The 24,209-nt window shown below is 38.3% G+C and overlaps 1 protein-coding gene and 1 pseudogene across 2 annotated transcripts in view; one reads left to right on the top strand and one right to left on the bottom strand.

Moving 5' to 3' along the window:
- LOC102785259 (receptor-type tyrosine-protein phosphatase gamma-like) overlaps window positions 1-24,209 on the top strand; it is a 327,441-nt gene that overhangs the window by 256,473 nt on the left and 46,759 nt on the right. For both annotated transcript variants that reach the window (XR_015719939.1, XM_087850446.1), the window contains exons 8-9: window positions 1,356-1,548; window positions 13,806-13,990. Coding sequence is in view for 1 of the 2 variants with exons in the window: in XM_087850446.1 (XP_087706572.1) it covers window positions 1,356-1,548; window positions 13,806-13,990 (378 nt within the window). In the remaining variant the exon portion in view is untranslated. The remainder of the gene's footprint in view (window positions 1-1,355; window positions 1,549-13,805; window positions 13,991-24,209) is intronic.
- On the bottom strand, window positions 17,382-19,950 carry LOC148100045 (uncharacterized; annotated as a pseudogene).

Raw genomic sequence — 24,209 nt, 5'->3', positions numbered from 1 at the left:
GAGGGTGGGGGGCGGATCCCTAATATTTTTGCTGGGAGTTGGCAACCCTATTAGTTAGGTTGTTTAATATTTCTGCTAAGTTCTCTTTAACCCTCTACTGCATAGCATTGCCCTGAGGCAACAAACCACATTTTCATGCCTTACACTGGCCCTTCAAAAAAAATAAAACTTTTTTTTTTTTCTTCAAATAATGCTACCAGGCACATCTCTTTCCAATAAGATGAAGAGTTGAAGGTGGTGTGACTTTCATTCCTATTATAGAATAACTCGGCATTTTACTACCCTTGTTGCACAGTGTTGCCTTGAAGCAACAAACCAATATCTGTTTGGGGGGGGGGGGGGGGGGGGGGGCAGGGTGTCAAATTTTATGATTGATATATTATTAGGGACCCTAAAGTTCCCCCAAAATAGGGAGAAATATTTTTTTCCCCATGTCATGCAGTAGAGGGTTTTTACGATACCAGAATAGGGAGGATGGAGCAGGTTTAAGTTTATTAGATTGATCAGTTTTGCTGAACTATAAAATATTTTGGGTGCAGTGTATTTTTTGCATATGAGTATAACAGAATAGCTTTAGTGTTTTGTTTTGTTTTTAAAACTTGAGTATGAACTTATACAAAATGCAGCAAGTTATTTATAAAAAACAGTTTGATTACAAAACACACTATATCTGATTCATGTTGGTATCGGCAGATATCCAAATTCATGATATCAATATCGGACATAAAAAAGTGGTATTGTGCCATCTCTACATAGTATACAAGAACATCTGTGCAGAGTATGGCCTGGAAGTCCTGAGGTCAAAATGGTGGTTCAGAAGAGAACAAAGGTGACACTGAGGCTTGGGGGTTTGGTGAAACGAAGGCAGAGAGTGGTCGAGAAGGACCAAACTAAGATCCTATGGGATTTTCAGATACTGACAAACTGGTGATGGCTAACCAACCAGACAGTGGTGGACAAGAAGAGGATTCAGAGGAAGATGGCTGTTGTGATAAATGCAACAATACTGAATGATAGCAACATCAGGGAGAAGGAACACAAGAACTGGGCTGAGAGAAAAAGTCAAGAAGGTGTGGAGGGAAGGTAACAGTGGTCCTACTGGTAATCAGAGCACTAGGTACAGTGACCCAAGCATCAAAGTTTCTTTATTTTCCTGCTCATATTCTTAAATTTTGTGAAATGCTGTGTTTTATTTTGTCAGTAAAATTGGCTTTTACTTCTGTGTGATAAGTGCAAAAAAAGAAAGAAAGAAAAGACACTCAAAATAACCAAATTGACTTCTGCTTGGTAATAACTACCTGTCTCCACTCGTATCTCTATTTTGCTGCAATGTTCACTTTCCCTGCTACCACCAGTTGGAGGCTTTCTACTCCATCTTCACCACAGAGCAACAAGACCATGTTAAGTCGGTGGAGTATCTGCGCAGCAACTTCAGGCCCATCCAGAGCTTAGATAACCGGCACGTCTTCAAGTCTGCAGTAAAAGACGCCTGGTTGCCTGACCTAAATGACAGCGGCAGCAACCCGTATGGCACGGAGGCTTCCAAAGGTAGGATGTTCACACTTTAACTATACATTTTTTTTTTTTTATATTACCTATTCATATTCATTGACTTAATTTATATAAAAGGAGGTATTGGTATTTACATCTGTAGTTTCAATCTATGCTTGGATCAAAGTAAGGGAAAATGCTACCTTGGGTCAGGTACTTGTACTAGCTTAAACAGCTACATTTCCCTCGCTGCTATGAACTGAGCTGAAATGAGCTGAGAGTCCAAAGTGCGGAGAACTAATCTGAAGAAATAAAGAGTGAAATCTTAGGCAGAGCAGCTCAATCTTATTGTTTTTAGGCCAAGTGGAGCAGACTTTCAGTGTTCTACTTTTGCAATAATTCATTTTTATTTTTTTTTATTTTTTATTTTTTTGCCTGTCCCGTTTGGCTCTTTTTCATCAGAATTATTGTCTAAAGGCGAAGAAAGATGCCCAGCGGATTTGCTTTACCAAATTGACCATCCCAGCTTTGCCGTAATGGTCCATTTGATTCACCTTTTATTGTTTATTTTATTTTCACTTGCTGAATACGGGACAGACTTGACTGGGGGAAAGAAAAGGGAGAAAGAAAGAGGGAAAGAAAAACAGCTGAGAAGAGGGACGGGGGAGAAGGGTAAAAAACAAAAACCAACAGAATAAGCAGAAAAAAAATACATATATCGATCACCTGGATCACCTGTTGAGAAAGAAAAAAGAAAACAAGCAAAAGAAAACGAGAGCAATAGAATAAACAACATCACAATGATATATGGGAATATGACAGTAAATACTAAATATTAAACATTATTGTGCAGCACGTAAGATCGACAGCACAGTGTGCTTTGAGGTAGGAGCCAAAAAGGGTGTAGTTTGTGTGTGTGATCACCCGTGTGTACACCTGTGAGCATGGACGCGCTTGTTTTTTAAAAGGTTCCTTCATGTAATAATTCATACAATAATTAATTGATTAAAGCATTTCTTATGGCATTGTATCCAGCTGTAGGCAAATAAAAAATGTAGACAATATCCTGTTTTGTTTCACAGTGAGTGATCTGTTTTTTTATCCTCTTTGTTTTAGCATAGCTAACTCAACCAGTTCCCCAAAATAAATTGTAATTTTTTTCAATGTTCATCTTAATGTCTTAACTTTGTAACTATTGTTAGTTTTTGCAGGATAGAGTCAAAATGACACATCCTGGTGGTTCTAGGGTTGTTTAAAATGTTGGCATTGACCCTCTGTTAGTGCTCGGTTCTATCACTTGGTCTCCCAGGTGATCTATACAGAATTTCTAATCTGCTAAAATTTATCCTCACATCATTCTCCCATGGTAATGATTCTTAATGTTAATAAACGAAGTATATGTACAGATTGTCTTTTCTTTTTGTGTGCTTTTGGATTATCTGTCTTTTTAGTACTAATTCTGTTAACTCCTCCTTAACTCCTAACATAAGGCAGTGAGAGGCACACTGGCCAACCTCCCACTCTCACCTCATTACCAGTCAAAGAATGCTACAACGTTGTGCAGCGTTTGTGTATGCATGCTGTGTGTTTGTGAATGTGCTTGTTTTTCTCTGGATTTATAAGTCTGCATGTGAGGCCTAGCATCTGTTCACTGTCATCTGTCCCTAAAGAGTTTGTCCCCAGCCTTCCTTCAGGCACAGTTCCATATGGTCCACAAGGAAAGTATATATGCTAGACATGCCCAAACCCACTCTTCCACATACGCGTGTGTGTGTGTTTTCCTGGCACATTATGCTTGCTCGTGTAGGATGTCCTTGAGTGCTACTATGAGACATTTTCTGTATGCAAAGAAGAAATGCAGATCAGGAGGAGGGAAGACGGCTGGGTGGAAGTGTGTAGAATTACAGTTAAAATGAAAATAACAGCTACAGCTGTCTAAACCGCTTATTAATGCAAATATCTAATCACCCAGTTACATGGCAGCAATTCAGTATATTTAGGAAGAAAGAACATGGTTTGAATTTCAGTAGAAAGTATTAACTAAGCATTAGAATGGAGAAAAATCCGATCTAAGTGACTTTGAATGTGTCAGAGTATTGTATGAGTATTTTGGAAGCTGGTGATCTACTGGGATTTCTCACACAACCATCTTGAGGGTCTTTATAGCAGAAAGAGAAAATATTCAGTGACTGGTACTTCAATTTGATCAAAGTGAGCTTCATTTACATTGCACCAATTCAGAAGAACATTTGCCTCAGAGCACTTTAAATTATAAGGTAAAGACCTACTACCTGAGCAGGAAGCCAACAATCACCGACCCCCTACGAGCACTTGGCAACAATGGGAATGACGGGGGAAAGAAACTCCTCTTTAGTAGGAGTTTTTCTCCTATTCTAACTCTGGCAGAACCATGCCCAGTTAGGGGCAGCCATCCACTGTGATAACTGAGGGTAAAGAGAAAGATAAGAGAGCAGAGAAAGACAGGTTAAAAGGCAAACTATAAGAAAGCGAGCCAGAGTTTATTAATTGTTAATAATTAAATGTAGTAGTAGTGTATAAACTAGAGATGAAACCATACCACTTTTTTATGTCTGATACTGATATCATAAATTTGGATATCTGCCGATATGAATCCAATAGCCTTTTATAATCAATTAAACTGGGTTTTTTTTGTTTTTTTCAATGGCTTGCTGCATTTTGTATTTGTACTCAAGTTTAAAAAAACTAAACACTAAAGCTATTCTGTTATACCTGGATGCAAAAAGTACACTGCACCCAAAATATTTTATAGTTCAGCAATACTGATCTTTTTATTTAAGCTTTTAGCAGAACTTTAAATCTAAAATTTAAATTTAAAGTGCAATTTTATGCAGATTTCAAAAACAAAAAAATAGAAGTGCAATATAATAATAATAATAATAATAATAATAATAATAATAATAATAATAATAATAATAATAATAATAATAATAATACATTTTACTTGAGGGCGCCTTTCAAAAACCCAAGGTCACCTTACAAAAGAACAACATTAATAAAAGGAACAGTAGTCATAAAATACATAAAATAAGTTAAAATTGCAAAGCAGAACTTGACAACAGATAAAATCAGCATTAAAGTGAATAAACCAGTTTAAACAGATGTGTTGAGCTGTGTCTTAAATACGGAGAGGGAGTCAATATTTCTTAGTGCAGGAGGAAGAGAGTTGCAGAGCCGAGGAGCAGAGCGACTGAAAGCTCTGTTCCCCACAGTGATGAGACGTGAGGATGAAACAGTAAGATGAATAGCAGATGATGATCTGAGAAGGCGGGAAACAGTGGTGATATGGAGCAGGTCACACAAATATGACGGAGCAGATTTATGGACACACTTGTACGTGAGAAGTAAGATTTTAAAGTTTATCCTGGCTTCTACGGGCAACCAGTGAAGCTGCTGAAGAACTGTTGTAGTATGAGCTCTTAACAGAGTAGAGTTATGATCCGAGCTGCAGAGTTTTGGAGAAGTTGGAGTTTATGAAGGGACCTTTTAGGGAGAGCAAATAAGAGGGAATTGCAGTAATCAATGCGGGACGGAATAAGACTATGGACAAGGATGGCAGCAGCATGGGGAGGAAGGAAGGGGCGGAGTCGGTTAATATTACGTAAGTGGAAGTAAGCAGACCGGGTTATGTAATTAATGTGAGACTGGAATGAAAGAGTATTATCAAGTATGACACCCAAACTCTTAACCTGAGGGGAGGGAAGGGTGGGAGAACGTTCAATGTTAATGGAAAAACTGTGGGATTTGGTTAAGATAGATGGTGTACCAACAAGTAAAACTTCAGTTTTATTACTGTTGAGTTTGAGAAAATTGGAGGAGAACCAGGATCTAATCTCAATAAGACAGTCTGAGAGGGAGGAAGGTGGGAGGGATGAATTGGGTTTAGAAGAAAGGTAGAGCTGGGTGTCATCGGCATAACAGTGAAAGTTTATATTATATTTTTGGAACATATGACCAAGAGGGAGCATGTAAGTAATGAATAAAAGAGGCCTTAATACTGAACCCTGGGGCACACCAGCAGAAACAGGACAGAGACTTGAGGTCTGGGATTTAAATTGGATAAACTGAGTGCGGTCTGAGAGATAGGAGGTAAACCAGGTAAGGGGGGTGTGACTAATGCCAATGGATGCTATCCATGGTATCAAACGCCGCACTAAGATCAAGAAGGATGAGGATGGATAGGAGACCAGAATCAGCTGCCATCAGAAGGTCATTGGTAATCCTTAACAGAGCAGTTTCTGTGCTATGATTGGGGCAGAAACCAGATTGAAATGGTTCATAGAGATTATGGTTACTGAGGTTTAAGTGAAGCTTGGAGGCGACAACTTTTTCAAGAATTTTTGAAATAGATTTGATATAGGAGATTATCAAAGTTATTGGGGTCTGCACCATGATTTTTGAGAGTTGGGATAAAAAAAAGCCATTTTCAGAGATATGCAAAATAATATTTATATTCAACAACTTAAAAAAACAAAAAAACAAGTTGTATAAAGCCTATAAATAGACTTCCAGAGTGGAAAGCAGTGAAAATAAATGCAAACACAGCTTCATGACACTCATCTTTTATCAACATCAGGGCTTGACTGGGACAAAAAATGGGCCCGGGCATTTTGACTAGAGACCAGCCCACCAGGTATTAAAGCCATAAAGCCTTTGAATGAAAACAGATGCTGTTGTGACAGTGATGCACAGTCTTGTTGGTATATGTATGATTTCTATACATGTTACATCAGATGAAAACTTTGGTTGTAAGACTCAGATTATTATTTAATAACAGCGAGACATTTTAAATGAGAATAAGAAAGAAAAGTATTTCTTTGTGCCCCCCTCTCCCTGTTAATGCCCTACCTGCCCCCCTGGCAAAACTTTGCTAGACCCGCCCCTGCACAGTTACCAGCTGTCAGCTACTTAGAAAAGGATACTGGTGTTATTTGTCTCTCAGAAACAGTTCATAACTTCAACTCATTCATGTCACCTAAAAGGTAAACCTGTTTCTCCATCAGCTGTTCAGCTCTGATGATTCAGTAAGGACATCTCCTGGTTTCATCTTCATGTTTCCCTCTCACCACATATCCAAACCCACATCATGACCAGCAGCTTTTACAGCTGTGGCTCCAGCAAACATCAGCTGATACTAGAAATTAATATTAAATAAATTCACGTCGGTATTACCGTGAATGGTATAATATAGCCCAGCCCTACACAAAAGTACAAAGTTGCCAAAGCGAGTAAGAATTAAATAATTTGACAAAAGCTATCTGGAGCATGTACAAACTGATATTAATCTTTAATAGGGCTCTCAAAATTGAGAGCAGAGAAAACAACTCCTGTATAATGTCATCCGCTATCTTTGTTTAATTGGTCACATGACTGCATCATGTAACTAAAATGCATCATCGTTTTTGAAAGTCTGCGTTTTCAAGTGTCCACACTGCGATGGGACAGCTCAGTTCTGAAATGTATGCGCTTTCGAGAGTGTTTTCAAAACACTGCATTTTCCTTGAGCAAAAACGTTGTCTCAGTGTGGACGGGAGGCCAAAACGGAGAGAAAACGATGTGTTTTCAAACAAAAACGCATTAGTGTGGACGTAGCCTGAGAGACACAGTCAAATGCCTTCTCCAAGTCCACAAAATACATGCAGACTGGTTGGGCAAACTCCCAACAGTTCAAACAAGGTGACAGCAGTAGCAACGGCATTATTCTGCAATAGTTGTGACAGTAGCCGAAGTAGTGTTTTCCCTATACATTTTAACTTAAATATAACAGCACTGCTTGAGACTTTAAGCTGGGATATTGTGAGTTGGGTTTTGAACTACTTACTTTAAGCATTTTCCTCTCACAGCGAGCAGCTAGGGAGTGCAGCTAGTGATGCTCGGTTGACTCATTTGTATACTTTTGTGTTGTACATCCCCAACTACTAGTGCCACACTCGAAGTGTGTACATGTGGACATAAATCATTGGAGGTTGACACACAACTCTTGCACGCAGATGTAACTAGGCTTGGCTCGTAGTTGTGGGAACGTAAATGCATGGCATTCCTATAGCGATGATGTCCCAATATGACACTTTTAAAACATTTATACTGGTAGTGTCACGGACAATATAATAGGGCAGTGAGCTGAACTCTCTTATTTTCTAGAGTTACTCTGATGAGCTGTGTTAGGTAGATTCGGGAATATCTACACACTCACAGCATGTGGATTGTTTGTATGGACTCTCGTGCTCACTGTACTCTCTGTAAACTGCCACTGTGGTTCCTGACACCTCAGCCACTTCACACCTCCTCCACTCACCCTGCTCACTACTCCCCACCCCCAACCACATCACCCAGTACACATGCAGACGGCTCCAGCCTGTCTCTCTCAACCATACGGGTTAGGAGGGAACTGAAGAGGATTAAAGCCAAGAAGGCAGCAGGTCCAGATGGCATCAGCTCAAGGGTTGTCGGGTCCTGTGCAGATCAGCTGGGTGGGGCGATGGAGCACATCTTCAACCTGAGCCTGAGGCTGGGGAGAGTTCCAGGGCTCTCGTGTTGTACCAGTGCCAAAGACTCCACATCCCAAGGACATCAACAGCTACAGGGCGATGGCTCTGACATCCCATCTGATGAAGACCTTGGAGTGGCTGGTCCTGGCACAGCTTCGCCCCCTGGTGAGCTCATCATTGGACCCACTTCAGTTTGCCTACCAGCCTGGCATCGGAGCGTATGGTGCCGTCATTCACCTCCTATATCGTTCCCTCTCTCACTTAGAGACCGCTGGCAGCACTGTGAAAATCATGTTCTTTGATTCCTCCAGTGCCTTTAACACCATCCTTCCCACAGTTCTGAAGGATAAACTTGTAGAACTCAGGAGTGGACCACCACCTCACTACCTCCCACTGGAGACATGTTCTGTGGAGTGACGAATCGCGCTTCTCTGTCTTGCAATCTGGTGCATGAGTTTGGGTTTCCAGGAGAACGATACTTGTCTGACTGCATTATGATGTGGGGGTGTTTTTCAGGAGTTGAGCTCAGCTCATTTGTTCCACTAAAACAAATTCTTAATGCTTCAGCATACAGAGATATTCTGCTCCCAAGTTTGTGCAAACGGTTTGGAGATGGCTGGTTTATGGAGTAACGAGAAAGTAATATAACATGTTTCTTTTAAGAAAAATGAGTAAAGTGTTATATAGGGTGGGCCATTTATATGGATACACCGTAATAACATGGGAATGGTTGGTGATATTAAAGTCTTGTTTGTGGCACATTAGTATATGTGAGGGGGCAAACTCCTCAAGATGGGTGGTGACCATGGTGGCCATTTAGAAGTCGGCCATCTTGGATACAACTTTTGTTTTTTCAATAGGAAGACGGCCATGTGACACATCAGACTTATTGGTAATGTCACAAGAAAAACAATGGTTTAAGGTCTGAAGCCCAAACGGAAGCCTAGTTATTAATATACTTGCTCTCTATGTCACACCACACTTTAAGTTTCGATCAAACAGCCTAGTTGGTTTCACTTTCTACTGCAATTACCATGCTTCTGCAAAAGCATGCAGTTTCCTGTCAGCCTACAACCTAGTTTTACACTGAAGTCTGGGCCTCTCATAAAACACACTAATCAGCATTCAGATTTTATATTTTATTTCCTAACACTAGGCTCCAGGGATTCAGGGGGAAAAAGCTCACCTTCAACAGATGGTAAAACCTGTGGTTGGTATCCAAGGGAGGACAAACTGACATGAGAGAACTTTTGACAGGGCAATGAGATGAACAGCTTTGGGAAATTGATCTTTTATGTTAAGTATTACTATATTGCCAGGAGAGGGTGGAAAACCAGTAACAAAATCAAGTGCAATCTGGGACCAAGGGTGACAAAGAGTTGGGGAAGGTCTGAACAAACTTGCATAAGGAGAGCTGGAAGACTCTTCTTGTGCACAGACAGAGACTGCAGAGACATATTTGTGGACATTGTTAATCAAGGCAGGTCACTGGAACAGATGTTGAATGAAGGTTATAACACAGTTGTTTACAGGCTGGCAGGTGAATTTGGTGGTGTGTGCCCAGACAGCAGAAGGGATATAGAGGCAACCCTGTAGATTTTTTATGGGGTCTGGTTTGGTCTGTTAAGCTTGTGGACGGCAGATTCAATCACCCATGTGAGGAAGCCAATGATAAATGAGGAAAAGAGGAAGACTGATTCTGCTGGCAGAGGTGGAGAATTTCCTGGAGAGTGTCTGGTTTGATATTCCTAAACGGTATGAAAAATAGGGCCCATCTGACTTGTTAGGCATTGAACCGGTTAGCTGACTGGAGCTAGGCCAGGTTTTTGTGACCTGTCTGATGAAGGGACCACCCCCTCCAGCCAGTGCCTCCACCCTTCAAGAGCGATCTTGATGGCAGCAACTCTTGGTCTCCTACATCATAGTTGCGCTCTGCAGGGGTAAGATGACGATAAAAGACAAGAATGCATTTTACCTTCTTGCTGCCAAGAGAGTACAACTCCCATGCTGGAGTTGGAGGCATCCACTTCCATGATGAACTGGCAGGAAAGATCAGGTTGAGATAGAATGGGAGCTGCAGCAAAATGTTGTTTTAGATGGTCAAAGGCAGTCGGGCAGAGGGGTTCTGGTAGGAGATTTTAGTGGAGGTGAGTTGGGTTAAAAGCAGGGCGTTCTTACTGAAATCCCTGATGAAGCTACAGTAGAAGTTTGGGAAACCTAGGAAATGTTGGAGTTACTTTTGATTCTGAGAGACTGGCCAATAAGTTTCTGCTGGGTCTGGTTTGAGTTGTCCTTCCAAAATATAACTAAGGAATAAAACGGTGACAACCTGGAGTTCACATTTCTCGCCTTTGACAAAAAGTTTAAGTCACTTCAACAGCTGCCTGGTTGTAGATGGTGAAGAAACACTTGCTGCAAAATATTCCTAAGTGACCTCGCCCAATCAATGAAAAAACCATAATCAAATTTAAACATGCTTTTCCAGACTATCCAAGTTTATCATCATGTTTGGCAAATGTACTACTGAAAAGAAAAAAGAAGGAAACACTTAAATCAGCAATATATCTAAGCTTTCAATTAATAAGAATTTTGGTTCAAAATATAAAATATTATCATTTATTCCTCATCACAGAGGAACCTTTTCGAAACTCTATGATGCTATTCTGTCTTTTAGTAACCACTCTAATGTTAGGCTTAAGTGTACATGGGAAGGAGAACTAGGAATTTGAATACAAGAGGAGACTTGGGAACAGGCGAGGGGACGATCTTCCAGCTCCTGTGCTCGTCTTGGACTTATTCAATTTAAGGTCATACACAGGGTGCATTTCTCTAAGTCTAGACTTTCTGAATTGTATCCAGAAGTGGAAAATAAATGTGATAAATGCCATGGTTCTCCTTGTCACCTTAGCCACATGTTTTTTCTGTGTCCTGAGCTACAAGGTTTCTGGACAGGGTATTTTGCTATTATGTCAACTGTTCTTGGGGTAACTCTTCATCCTTGTCCTCTGATTGCTGTATTTTGGATTCCTGTTCGCTCACTTACACTTGATTCCACACAAAAGGATATTATAGCCTTCACATCCCTATTAGCGAGACGTCTAATATTGTTGCATTGGAAGTCCTATCCTACTGTTTTCCAGTGGCTTAAAGATGTCATGTTTTTTTTAAAACTTGAACGAATTTAATATACGTTGAGAGGTTGCACAGCCAAATGTTTTCACAAGTGGCAACCCTTTTTCTCTTATTTTGCTATTCTAGAGGTATTTCCTGTCTAAATGTACTTCTGTTACTGTTATATTCCTCTAATATGTTTGATGGCTGTGTTGATCTGTGTGGGACTGGGGGGGGGTTGTCTTTGTTTTAGAATGCGTTTTTTTTTAGTTGTTTTTTTTTCATATATATATATATATATATATATATATATATATATATATATATATATATATATATTTACTTAGAAAAATGAAGAAAGGTTAATTGTATTTCAGTAACTGCAAATACTGTTGTTGTTTTTTTTAATGAAAAATATTTTCAAAAACGTTAAATATTAATTTATTAAAACATTAATATATTAAATTATAGTTATTTTCTTCATGACTACGGCAAAGACTTATAGCTACAGTGCTGCCCCCTTCCTGATTTCTTACTCTTTCCAAATTGTTACAGTGTTTCAGATCATCAAACAGATGATAATATTAGACAAAGATAACCTGAGTTGGGAATTATGATTTCATTTATTAAGAAAAAAAGTCAGTCATCTCATCTCTGACTTCTCAGTTGGATTTGAGTCTTTGACTTGTCCTCTTTAAATCCTTGATTTTAGTTTGTTTTTTTAGCCATTCAGAGGACTTGCTGGTGTGTTTCAGATCACTGTCCTGCTGCATAACTTAGCTTTGGGGCACAAAGTGATGTCTGGACATTCTTCTTTCAGGAACAGAATTTGTGATTCCATCGATTACAGCATGTCCTCCAGGTCCTGAAGCAACAAAGCAGCCCCACACCATCATACTACTACACTACTATGGTGTGATAGTTTTATACCAGATATAATGAGAAGCAACTCTTCCAGAAAGTTTTTGTTTCATCAGATCATGGAATATTTTCCCCAAAGTCCTAGGTATCGTCAAGACTTTGAAGTTTTCTTATAAATGTGAGACGAGCCTTTGTGTTCTTCTTAGTGTTTTTTGCCTTGGAACAATATCATGAACTCATTAACACTGACCTTATCTAAGGCAAGTGAGGCCTGCTATTATTTAGATGTTCTTCTCAGTTCTTTTGTTATGTCCTAGATTATTTGTTGATGTTGATTTCAAGATTTACAACAATGGATTGTGTGGAGAGACGAAAAGGACCCAAATGCAGACACTGAGACATAAGGGAGGTGGAACAAAAGGCGAGACATTTATTCCAGGCTGATAATGTTAACATAAATGAAAGGCAAAACGTGAACTTAGACTAGACTGATTGACTAAACTGGGAAAACTAAAACACAAAACACAGGGAAACGAGAGAACTAGAACTAGACCATGACACAAGAGACAACAAGACAATACAGACAACATGACAAAGGACTCGACACTGTCGTAAAACAGGAAGCACAGAGAAACACGGGCTTGACATAACATCAGGGACATAGAAAACGTAGATGGAGCACGGACATAACTAAGAAACAAATACACACAACATGACAGCTAGGGAGAAAACACATGACAGATGACACAAGGGGAACCAAGAGGAGACACTACACAGGACAAAGACACCACTGAGACACACAAAGGGGAAGGGAGACTTACAGAGTTACACACTGAAGACACGACACCAAAACCAACAGACATGAGGCGACATTTGTTGTGATTTGGCGCTATATAAATAAAATTGAATTGAATTGAATTGAAATTAGACAAGAACTAAATAGAGGAACTGAACTCAATATCAACAGAACTAACTGAAACCTAAACAAATTAGAACATAATAATACAAAAGACATGAAGTTCAACATGCTGGGTCAAAAAGACCCAGAACCATGTACTGTTGAAAGAATGATCAGTAGACCTGTCCATATTTGTGATTGGTCAGATGCTGCCATGTGAATCTACAGCTACAATACCTGTAAAGCATTTATTTGTGCATTTGACTTTATAGTCCTGTCATTTATTTATGTTGCTCTGAAAGACAAGCTGAGCCAATGTATTCAGTCATTAAATGATCTCTCTCTCTTTGTCTTTAATCATCATCTGCCTCCTCCATTCTCCCTTTACATTACATATTTTTACATCTTCCCTATCCTCTTTCTTTCTCATGCCCATTCTTCCACGTTCACTTCCTTCTTCACTCTCATTTTTATAATCCGTTCCTGTAACTTGTCTTAATTTCCCATTTCCTCTTTACTTCCTCTTTATTTTCCTCAAACCTTTCTTCATCTCTATTCTTATGTTTATTTCTATAATTTCTCCATTTCCTCCCATTTTGCTTTTAATTTTTCTTAAATGTAATTTTTCTTTTCATTTTCTCATTGTTTTAATCTCCGTTCTTTCTTCTTTCCTATCACTCCTCTTCTTTGTACTAACATATTCTTCATTATTCATCATCCTTTCATAAATGTTGTTGTTTTTTTCCATCTGATTGCATTGCTTTGTTTATTCCTACCTACCCTTCCTCATTCCCCTCTCACCTTTCTTTTTCCGGCTACTATATTTTGCACTTTCACGCCTTCCCTCTTGCTCTTTCTGCACATATCCACAACTTCACTTGTGATTTTCATTGACCCTGCTTCCATCCTCCTCCCAGTCTGCAGTAGTGCTCCCATAAACATGAAGGTGCAGCATGTCAATGGCAGTGCTTTGGTGGTGCGTTGGGCTCATCCGGAGGTCACCTACCACTCACCCATCCAGCATTTCCTGGTATCTTACAGCTGGACGGCCCATGATGACAGCTATGAGGAGACCCACCTAACGGATGCCAAACACAAACTGGTGAGTCTTTGAGGGACTGCAGGGTTGGAGCCACATTATAGGTGGATGCTAAGTTTTAACTATAAAAATTTGCATTTCCTGCAAAAATGTTGTGTGGATGCTGTAACGCTGAAGCTGTTTGCTGAAAATAGCTGAAGAAGATGAAAAGTTTCCGGGGTGAAAAAACTGAAAATTCTTTTGAAAAGAGGTGAAGAAGCTGAAATTTGTGTTGAAAAGAGTTTAAAAAGTTTAACTGTGAACTGAAATATTGTTGCCATAAGCAGGATTTGAACCCGGGCCTCATCTCACTGAGCTAAAACACAGCTTGACCCGGCAAGTAAAATCAGTGACCACACTGACAATGTGCTCCATTCATTTCAATGGGCAAGAAAATTGCATATAAAATTCAATATCTAAGTATAGAAGTTATGAGCACCAAAAGTCAGAGCACACATTAGCAGAAAGAGCAGAATTTTTTAAAGTTTGAACATAGTAATTTTAATAAAACATAGTATTTCTTCCAAATCACAGTATTTCTGGTAAATCACAGTGTTTGTACCAAATCATAGCATTTGTGATAAATCATAGTATTCGTACTAAATCATAGTATTTATACTAAATAATATTTTTCCTGCCAAATCATAGCATGTGAGACATTACTTATGATTTAGCAGAAACACTGTGACTTGGTAGAAATACTATGATTTACATGAAATACTTTGACTTAGCAGAAATACTATAATCTAGCAAAAATACTACAACATAGCAGAAATTCAGTCATTGAGCAGAAATACTAAACTTTGGCAGAAATACTATAATTGAGTAAAAGTATTATAAGATAGTATTTCTACTAAATCATTTTATTCCTGCTATTTATTAGCAGAAATACTGTAATTTCGCTGAAATACTATGATATAGCAGTAATACTATGATTTGGCAGAAATACTACATTTTAGCACAAGTACTTTAACAAAGCAGAAATACTATGACTTAGTAGTAATAGTATAACATAGCAGATATACTATGACTTAGTAGTAATAGTATAACATAGCAGATATACTATGATTTTGCAGACGTACAATGTTTTTGCACAAATACTACAATTTGGGAAAAATACTATGTTTTAGGACAAATACTGTGATTTGGCACAAATGCAACACAAATGGCCATAATTTCCTAACTGTTTGGGCTAGAACGGTCATTCTGACATTGTTTTCTTCAGAAGAAATGGGAGAATCTTCAGGTCTTCATAATTCATAATTAAAGTATAAATTATTAAAGATATATGACTTGTAACACACTGTAACTGAGTAGAGGCGAAGCAAAAACTGCCTCGACTTGCCCTCAAACAACGTTTTGTAACTGTAAATCTATATGGAGCATCAAAATCATTCTTTCATCATAAGAAACAGCAGACAGTGGTGAACAGTCATGGAAATGTTCAGGGCTCTGTTGAAATCCATCAAAAAGATATGACGAGAGAAAAAAGTGCCTCATTTCCAGAGTTTGAAATCTGAAGAAATCTGAGCGACGGACGAATTTCCTATCCTCAAACAAACATAATTCATGGCCATAATAGGTGAGGAAAAAATTCTTGAATTGTGAGCGTCAGGAGTGTCTGAAGATATATTGTCTTAACTTGAGGCTATGACAATTTGTTTTGTCTTAAAAAAATGCACAGAAATAAATTATTTTTCAAGAATAATTAAATAGATTCAACATCTTTCTTCAACAGAACTGCAGACTGCACAGATGGTTCCCAAAGGAAAAAGTACTACAGCTTACTAGGGTATATTAGACTTAACAGTTACTATATACAGTAATGGACTTCTATACATTTTACATCAGATTAAAACTTTGGGTGTAAGAGTCAGATAATTATTTATTAAAAGCTCGACATTTTAAATGAGAACAAGAAAGAAAAGTATGTCTTTGTGCCCCCTTTTCCCTGTTCATGCCCTATCGGCCCCCCTGGCTAAACTTTGCTAGATCCGCCCCTGCACAGTTACGTCAGCTGTAGAAAAAGATCCTGGTGTAGAAAGTAATATTAAATAAATTCTAACAACAGCTTATCAAGCTTAAACGTGCTGCTGTTGTTCAGCCGCTGGTTTCCTCTTTCTGGCGCAAAGTGGGCCAAAAACAAAGAAGAGAGACGATCAGCTGATCATTGATCAGTTTCACGATTGAAGTAGCAGCAAGAAGAGGCAGTCGCTCCATATATCGGTTGTTAATCTTAACGTGGGAATGCTTTACAAACATTCAGAGATGAACTTACACACTTGCTTTACACTGAAAAAAAGAGCATGTTAGATTTACTTAATTCAATGGTGGACATTTGTTGCACACAGATGCTTTGCTTTGGCAGCAAATGAAAAAATTGCGTTAAATTAACACAAGTTATTCGCTTTCAATAAACCTATAAATTTTGTGTTGATAAAATGTGAATGAGACATGTTCTGCTGAAGTAATTTGAGGTCTTGGAATATTTTATTCTTTCATAATTTTCTCACTTTAATCCAACACTATTGAGTAACTTTTACCCAACACTAATTGGTCACTTAAATACTACACGTTATCTTCGTTTAACAATTTGTTATTATATTCTAGTATCAAGTACACATTTTTTAATGTAAGCTTTATAACATATCGCACTGTTCTCTTTCAAGAATGTAACCTGAGTGGAGAGAGAAAAAAAAAAAACTAAACTAAAAGGTCTAATATCTATGCCATGATTGACTTGACAAAACACAGAAAAACACAGGTTACCTTTTTGAAAGAGAACAGTAATACAAAAAATTCTGCTTAAGGTTTTAAGATTAAATGAACAATTACAATTGTAAATAATTTAACATAATGTTAGTTACCATTAACTCTAAAATTACTGGATTGGGAAACACCTACCTATTAACCTTATCATTAACATTATGCATTTTGCCCTAATTACTAAAAAAAGAAAAAAAATACCACTTGCAAGGCAAAACCTTTATTAAAGAGCCACAGAAATAACAGTGATAGAGTGACTTAATAAAAATTAACAAATACGAAAAAAAGTTTCAAAAATTCTAGCAATGATCATACTGCAACATCTTGGTTTAAAACAAAACCATCAAAGCAATCTTACACCAACTGAATTAAACCTAAAATGTTGTTTCACACAGCCATGATGGGACTATTTGGGGGGGAATAACCCTACATTTCTTCACTTTTAAAAACAAATAAACAAAAATCTAAAAATGCTGCCAATTAGAAAACTTGAACAGAGAGCAAAACCAAGCCAGGCCCCATCTATATGGCATTTACAAAGCACACAATAGTGAACACTGATTTGTCGTTGATATCGAACCTCCAAAATGCGAACAAGAACAAGTGAGAGAGCAAACCACCTCACATGCAGAGCAACAGTGAACTTTCTTTACATGAGCAGTTTTGTCTTTAAATTTTGGGCTTTTCTTGAGAGCTGAGTTGCATCCAATTCCATTACCACCTTTGAATGACCTCAAAGGTGTAGCGGAGCTCTGATGGGTAACTCATGTTCAACGAGTAAAACAGTCCAAAAAGCATGGCAACTGCAAGGGCCACACTATCCAAATCCTGAAGAACCACCACACCCTCGATGATGATGCCAACATCAGGACAGTCATTGCCTGGCGTATCTCTCGAGACATAAATGCCCACCGTTGTTTTCTCTATAGCAGTCAGTGCAGTGGCCTCGGTCATGTCCTGGTTAAAGATAAAACATTTCTTTAAGATTCCTTTTTTAGACAAATTCTCTTTTTTATATGCAGTGCCCTGTCATGCTGCCATTCATGATCTGTTTCTAAAAGAAAAAGACAACAACAAATAGAACACACACACACACACACACACAGGTTTGTTTGTTTGTTTTTTTATTTCAAATGAAGGGCATTCAAGGTCTACATTAGTCTTTTGTTAGAAAGACATTGGGCCACCAGCAAGCCAGGTTATGTCACTCAGAAGAATTTAGATTTTCTTTCAGCCTCACAGTTGGGCAATTTTTTTTTCAAACAAAGGGGATGTAGCGAACAAGTTTAACCTTTTGTTTTAATCTCAGTGTTAGAATCTCTTTGCCATATTATTAAAGAGGACTACTAGGCCTGCCTAGTCCAAGGAGAATTAAATAGCTATCTGAATACATTTTGAAATGTTGCAAAGCCACAATCTACTCATAAAACACTCACCATATACTCCTGCACAAAGATGTCAGGATTTTCATTCAAATAGAAGCACAGTCCTTTGATGAGGGACTCCCTTCGAGCATCAATGTCATCCTTAAGAATTATAACAAAGTTAAAACAAAGTTAAAAATTTTCAGTAGCATAGAAGAAAGTGATCAAAGACAAATATTATAGAGTTTTTGAACCAGTCATCAACATGCAACACCAGCAAAACAATTTTCAAAAGTGTGACATGATTTTTAGGAAGTGGACTAAATAGTTTCCAGATCATATAAAAAAGATCAATTTTTCACAGTGGGACACTAAATGCATGACGAAAATGATAGGGTCCTTTCAGTAGAATTGGTACTCACAAGTAAAAGTTGAGCTTTCCAATGGATGCAACGTATAAATCTTTTACTGACCTAATGCAATGCATATACACTTTGTAGTTAAATAATTTAAAAGTTCTTACTGTCATCATGGCAGTTACATCCTTTATCTTCCTGCCCTGCTCCCCTGATCGCGTTGCAAACACTTTCAGGAGACTTTCGGAGAGATAGTCAAGCTGTGACAGAACTCTTGACTGTAAAGTCATGGTTGTGATGCGCTTGAACTCTGCGTTTATCTGAAACAACATGAAATTATTTTAAAATAATGGCTGGTATAGAGCATAGTTCTTCATCTGGACTCTGCTATGCAATATATCGACACACAGCCTAATAAAGTCAAGCACTCCCATATGAAAAAGAAATAGAAAAAACTTATTAAAGACTTGCATCAGATTTGGCTTGCTTGATATAGTAAATCACATAAGGCTTATATGATTTACTCATGAAAGTGGCCACTTTCATATATTATTTTAGTAAGCATCCAAAACATACAAGTTTCATTTATATAATTTTTCAAGGGATCTTATATCTGTTTTCTCTCTTGTATGCTTTTCATACAAGTTTCACACAAGACAGATACAAACTTTAGAATATTTATATATTTCTTTTCCATATGGACTACCTTTACACATCAACACATCTATGACACAACTAGTTAACCCTCTCGAGGCAGGCGTTGCCGATTTGCAACAGTTAAAAACTAACAACCTGATTACCCCACATACATATTTGATGAGTTTTCTTTACTCAGAAGTACCACTGCGGGACTTGGTTGTGCATTAGCAACAAAAACTTAATTTGAGCCTGAGAGGGTTAATGCATTTTTTTTTTTTTTTTTTTTTTGCTGTCTTCTTTTCCGCACTTAAATTACCTCTGCTGGGAAGAAAAGAGCCGGCCATCTCTCTTGTACATTTCTGATCATGGGAGCATCAATAATGACTTCTTGTCTTCTCAATGCATATGTTCTGTTCATTTTATCCATGACTGTCTCTCTGTTGTTGCGCCTCTTCACATCGGAAAGGAGTTCAACCCTCATCTTCTCAAGGGACTGTTCACTTTCTCCAAGTGGAAAAGAGGGGCAGTAATCCACTTCACCCCTCTTTGGTCGCTTAACGGCAGAAGCAGGGGAACATTTCTCAGCTGGCTTATTTTTAAAGGAATTGACACATACTTCAGGACATCCTATTTTGCGGAGATGTGTGCGGTAGTTTGATAACTTGTATTTGAGGCTCAACTTCCATCCCGCATAGCCACTGTGTGAGCCTTTTTCTTTTAAACATGGATGCTTCAGGATGAGTGCCTCTGCAACTTGGTCAAACTTACTGTCTGTGAGGTAGACTGTGTGCTTGACTACCTCCTGTATTAAACCCTCCAAAATGTCGGACTTCAGCTTTGGATTAGGGATCAGCAGCATCCCATTTTCTTTGAAAGCTACATGGGCCTGCGCAAGCTTAATTTCAGCATCATATGTGAAACGGGTAATGCAGAACAAATCTGGCCACAAAGACCGTGATGATGTAGACTCTGGAGATGAAAGAATCATGGTGCTGTCACCAGAAGTAGATGTGTCATCAAGAGCACTGGTTGATGGAAAAGAAAATGTGTCTTCACCTTGGTCTTGAGGTTGGAAGGATGTGTATACAATTTTGATTGTCGCTTTGTCTTGGATTTCTTCCATTGAAGTTAAGTTCACAAACTCGTTGTCAAAAAGTGTGTCCATGAACTGCAATCGGAAGGGTTCCATTATTTTGCACTGAGTCTTTATTTCAGCTTCCAGTTCAGCAACAGTTGAAGGCAGAGCAGCAGAAATCATGACCCTCTGACTACTGTCTGGTCCAAGGATAACTCTGAGAATAGCTGGAGCTGTCATGGTCATTCTTCACTGTCTGTTAGGAAAGAATAGGAAAATGTAATTACAATCAGTTTTATAACAAACATCATATTTTACCATTATAACACGAATACAACTTAACTCTGGAAAAAAAAACATGTCAACATCAACTTGTCAAAATTGTAAAGACATTAAGTTAATAATACACAAAAAAAACACCAGTTACTGTGCCCAAGGAATCCCATACACATTTATATGTGACAGCAGAGACCGTTTTTACACCGTGCACACTTTTTCAACAGTCCTTCCTTTTCTTTAATCACATCCACCAGTGCATGATGTTGCCAATTCCATCACCATTTCCCATGCAAACAAGGTTAAACATGGAGTACAACATACTTATCACCCAGCACAATTATTTTTAAATGATCTTACCCAAAGACACAGATTGATCTCTTCAAGGTCACCATCTGCATACCTCCAACTGCATAGGCAGCCAGTGGGTATTCATCAGCCAGTTCAGAGACTTCCACAAGAGCAAGTTCTCGTGCCGGACATGGAGTCAGCTGAAAGGCTCCATAATGCTCACAATACCATCCACACAGCAGTTTTAACACAAAAAATAGTCCCTGCTGCAAAATGCATATTTGATGGATTTCCCCAAATTAAGGCAAGCCACCACAAGAACCATATGCCACTATCATACCAGGCCTGTATTGTATTCCCTTACTACAAACATTTTTTGCAATGTGTATTTCAGATACAAAAGGATTTCTCTGTTTGAAAGCTTGAGCTAGCTCTTCCTTTAAAACATCTAATGGGACAGTGCTTCTGACACATCCAGCAGTGGTTTATCAATACTTGGAGAGGACAGGTGATAACCAATCATAAACTGATGCTTCACAGCCAAAGACAGAGGGACGTTTTTAAAGCAACTGGTGTGTTTCATAATCTTTTTAAAGAAACTGTGCTTAGCCTCAAATCTGATGGTCCAAAGTCCCACGAGAGGCCCAAAAAGCTGAATTAGTTGTGGGTAATGCTCTATGTAGTGGTGTTTAGGCAGCAATTTGTTGTTAGGAAACACCTCTTGATACCTTTGTCGATGATCTGAAATTTTGCTCTCAAGGAAAGTAATAGACTCTTCACTCTGAACTGGAGAAACCTCTAGCTCAACAATCTGTTTTAGATCCAACAAGACCTGCCATACTGGCTCATGTTCAGGGATTTTGGGGCCTATCAGAAATGGAAGTAGTCTTAACAAGCACCAGTTTTCATGGGCATTGCCCCCTATGGTTTTCCTGCTTGAAAGATTTTGTGGCAAAGTATGAGGCTTATTGGTTTTGTCTGTCCACTTGTATGGGAAATGCAATATGGAATTGTTTATATCATCCAAGGAGATATACTTCTTTGATATCAGTAACTTGAGGCAATGTGCTATTTCAACAGGCACAATGTCTTCAAAGAGATCATGGGCAATGTCAGGAGGGTAGCCACTGACAACATGAAAATGAGAAAGTGCTCCAGTAAAAGGACAGCCTCTTTTAACTCCAAAATAGCTAGTGACACTATCTATGGCTGCTCTGACATGGGTTTCATGTGTTTCTTTTGTTCTGAGAATGAAAGTTCCTGACTTGACCTCATGTGATTGAATGTCTGAAGCAGTTGCTGTACAAAAACGACAAATGAAGGGGCCTGTAAAGTCCTCAACAAAGCCTGCTATTCCATGTGCTCCTAAATTGTCAGCAGCAATAATCTGCACTGTCCCCTTCAGAGATTTGTCCAGTTGAGGGACAAAAATTCCATCAACTTCCAAAGACCTTAGGTCGTGTAATAGGGGCTCTAATACCTTGTCATACCCAAATGATTTTACTTTGTCAGTTTTGCACAAAATGCACAGGAAAATTGAGGATAAATTAGAATGAGAATCTGGGGGTAGATTATTCAGTACCCAGTACACAGCACAAAGTTTGTGAGTTTTGCGGGAGGTGCCCAAAGGGTTACAGACCTCAAAGTCATCAACATACAAAGTTATGGATAAAATTAGCTCTTCCCCTGAAAACAAAGTATTTTCCTTACAATGCAGGCCATCCTTATAAGACCTGTACAAAATTTCTTTTCCTATCAAAGTCTCCCTTCGTGTTTCATGAATTCTAACTATCTTGTCCACAATATCTTTCCTACTCAGCAGCACTCGCAGGGATTCTAGGATGGGAATATACTGCAATGTTTTGTTTTCTTTCACATCTAAAATATATTCAACTGGTTCAACAACATTAAAATTTTCCTTGTAAAATTGATTGCGTTGATATGAAGAACTCAATGGCCCACCCTTTTCTATGGCCTTATTTAGAGGATTTGCTAACCACAGAGAAGAAGTGATTTCCTCTATGACAGCTCTGTCAACTTGAAGGTTGTTCCTCTTAAAAATGTCCACTAGAACACCTTCAGCCTGAGATTTTGAGAGACAGTCAGTTAAGTGATGAAGTTCTACCAAAAAATCATTAATTGCTCTGCTTGGTACATTAGAAAAATGTTCCAATTTTAATAAAGCTGCTGCCAAACTGTGCTCAATTACATTGGGGAGGTCATGTGAAGCATCAGCACTGCTACCAGGCTGAGCATCCTCACCAATGTGTTCATCAAAGGTACTGGAGGCAGATTCTGGATAAGCAACTGTGTCTGATACTACTATTCCTGGTTTAAGATTTTTTACTGAATAACACCTGTGTTTCCTACTCTTGTGGGATCTAAAAGATCCGAAGACGTTTGTTTTGAATTTGCAGTCCAAAAACATACAAGTTACAACCTCATTTTTCTTCAAGTGTGCATTAATGTGAGTCCAGCAATCTCTCTCAGACACAAGATCCTTACAAGAACACAAATGACAGCTAAATGTACATCCCTGTGACTGATGATGACTATTTTTAACAACGTGGCATCTATTCAAATGAATTAATAGTGCATTCCATGTTTTAAAAGTGCATGGACAGCTTGCATGAACACATGGAATACGATTATTATTTCCAAAGTGCCTATGTCTCACTCGATAATGTTTCAGAATATGGGACCTACTTGGAAAAACTGAAGGGCAGGTCTTACATTGCCACATTTACCATGTCACTGCAACACTTCTAGCACCATTCACTGTAAAAGAGAAAATAAAGAAGGGGTGAGGTGTAGTGAGGACAAAATGGTGTTTGATATTTCAAGGATGCATTATTGAATGAAGAGAACAACAATGGGAAGGTATACACAACAGTAAAAGGATGAACCTTTAAATCTAATGATGATTCTCTAAATTACTTATGACAAGCAATTCACAAAGTGTAATATTGATAACCCAATTTTTGGACAGAGTTAAACAAATTACTGATTGCAAAGAGATTGCATAAATGATAGCTGTACTTAGAATTCATATATTTAATAGTGCTTGAGTGTACTGTACTGCATATTTTTGCATATTATTGGTATCATTAATACCGATTAATTAATTACGAAAACTTTGACAAAATACAATGTCACGTTCTTACCACAACAACTCAAACCCCCGATCCAGCAGCTTACTTCAAGTGAAATGCGAATAGACTTTGTCTCTCAATCTGCAGCAAAAAAAAAAAAAAAAAAAAAAAAAAGGCATTGAAGGGCGTAAGCTAACTTAATGCCACCGATTACATTAGCAGAGGTGGTTTGATAGTCAAAATCTCACCACGGTGCAATACACACTGTTGAATAATGTAACTGAACAATCATTTTGCAAACTAATTGAAATTCAAGACCAAACAATGCTAGAGTAAAGTTAATTGCAACTTAACGGCTCCTTGTCAAAAAAAAAATTCAAATGA

Source organism: Neolamprologus brichardi, chromosome 13 (assembly GCF_056152115.1).
Source record: "Neolamprologus brichardi isolate AB-2024 chromosome 13, ASM5615211v1, whole genome shotgun sequence".
NCBI classification, from domain to species: Eukaryota; Metazoa; Chordata; class Actinopteri; order Cichliformes; family Cichlidae; genus Neolamprologus; species Neolamprologus brichardi.
Note: the sequence above shows the minus strand (reverse complement) of the source record. Positions and strands in the feature narration are given on the sequence as shown.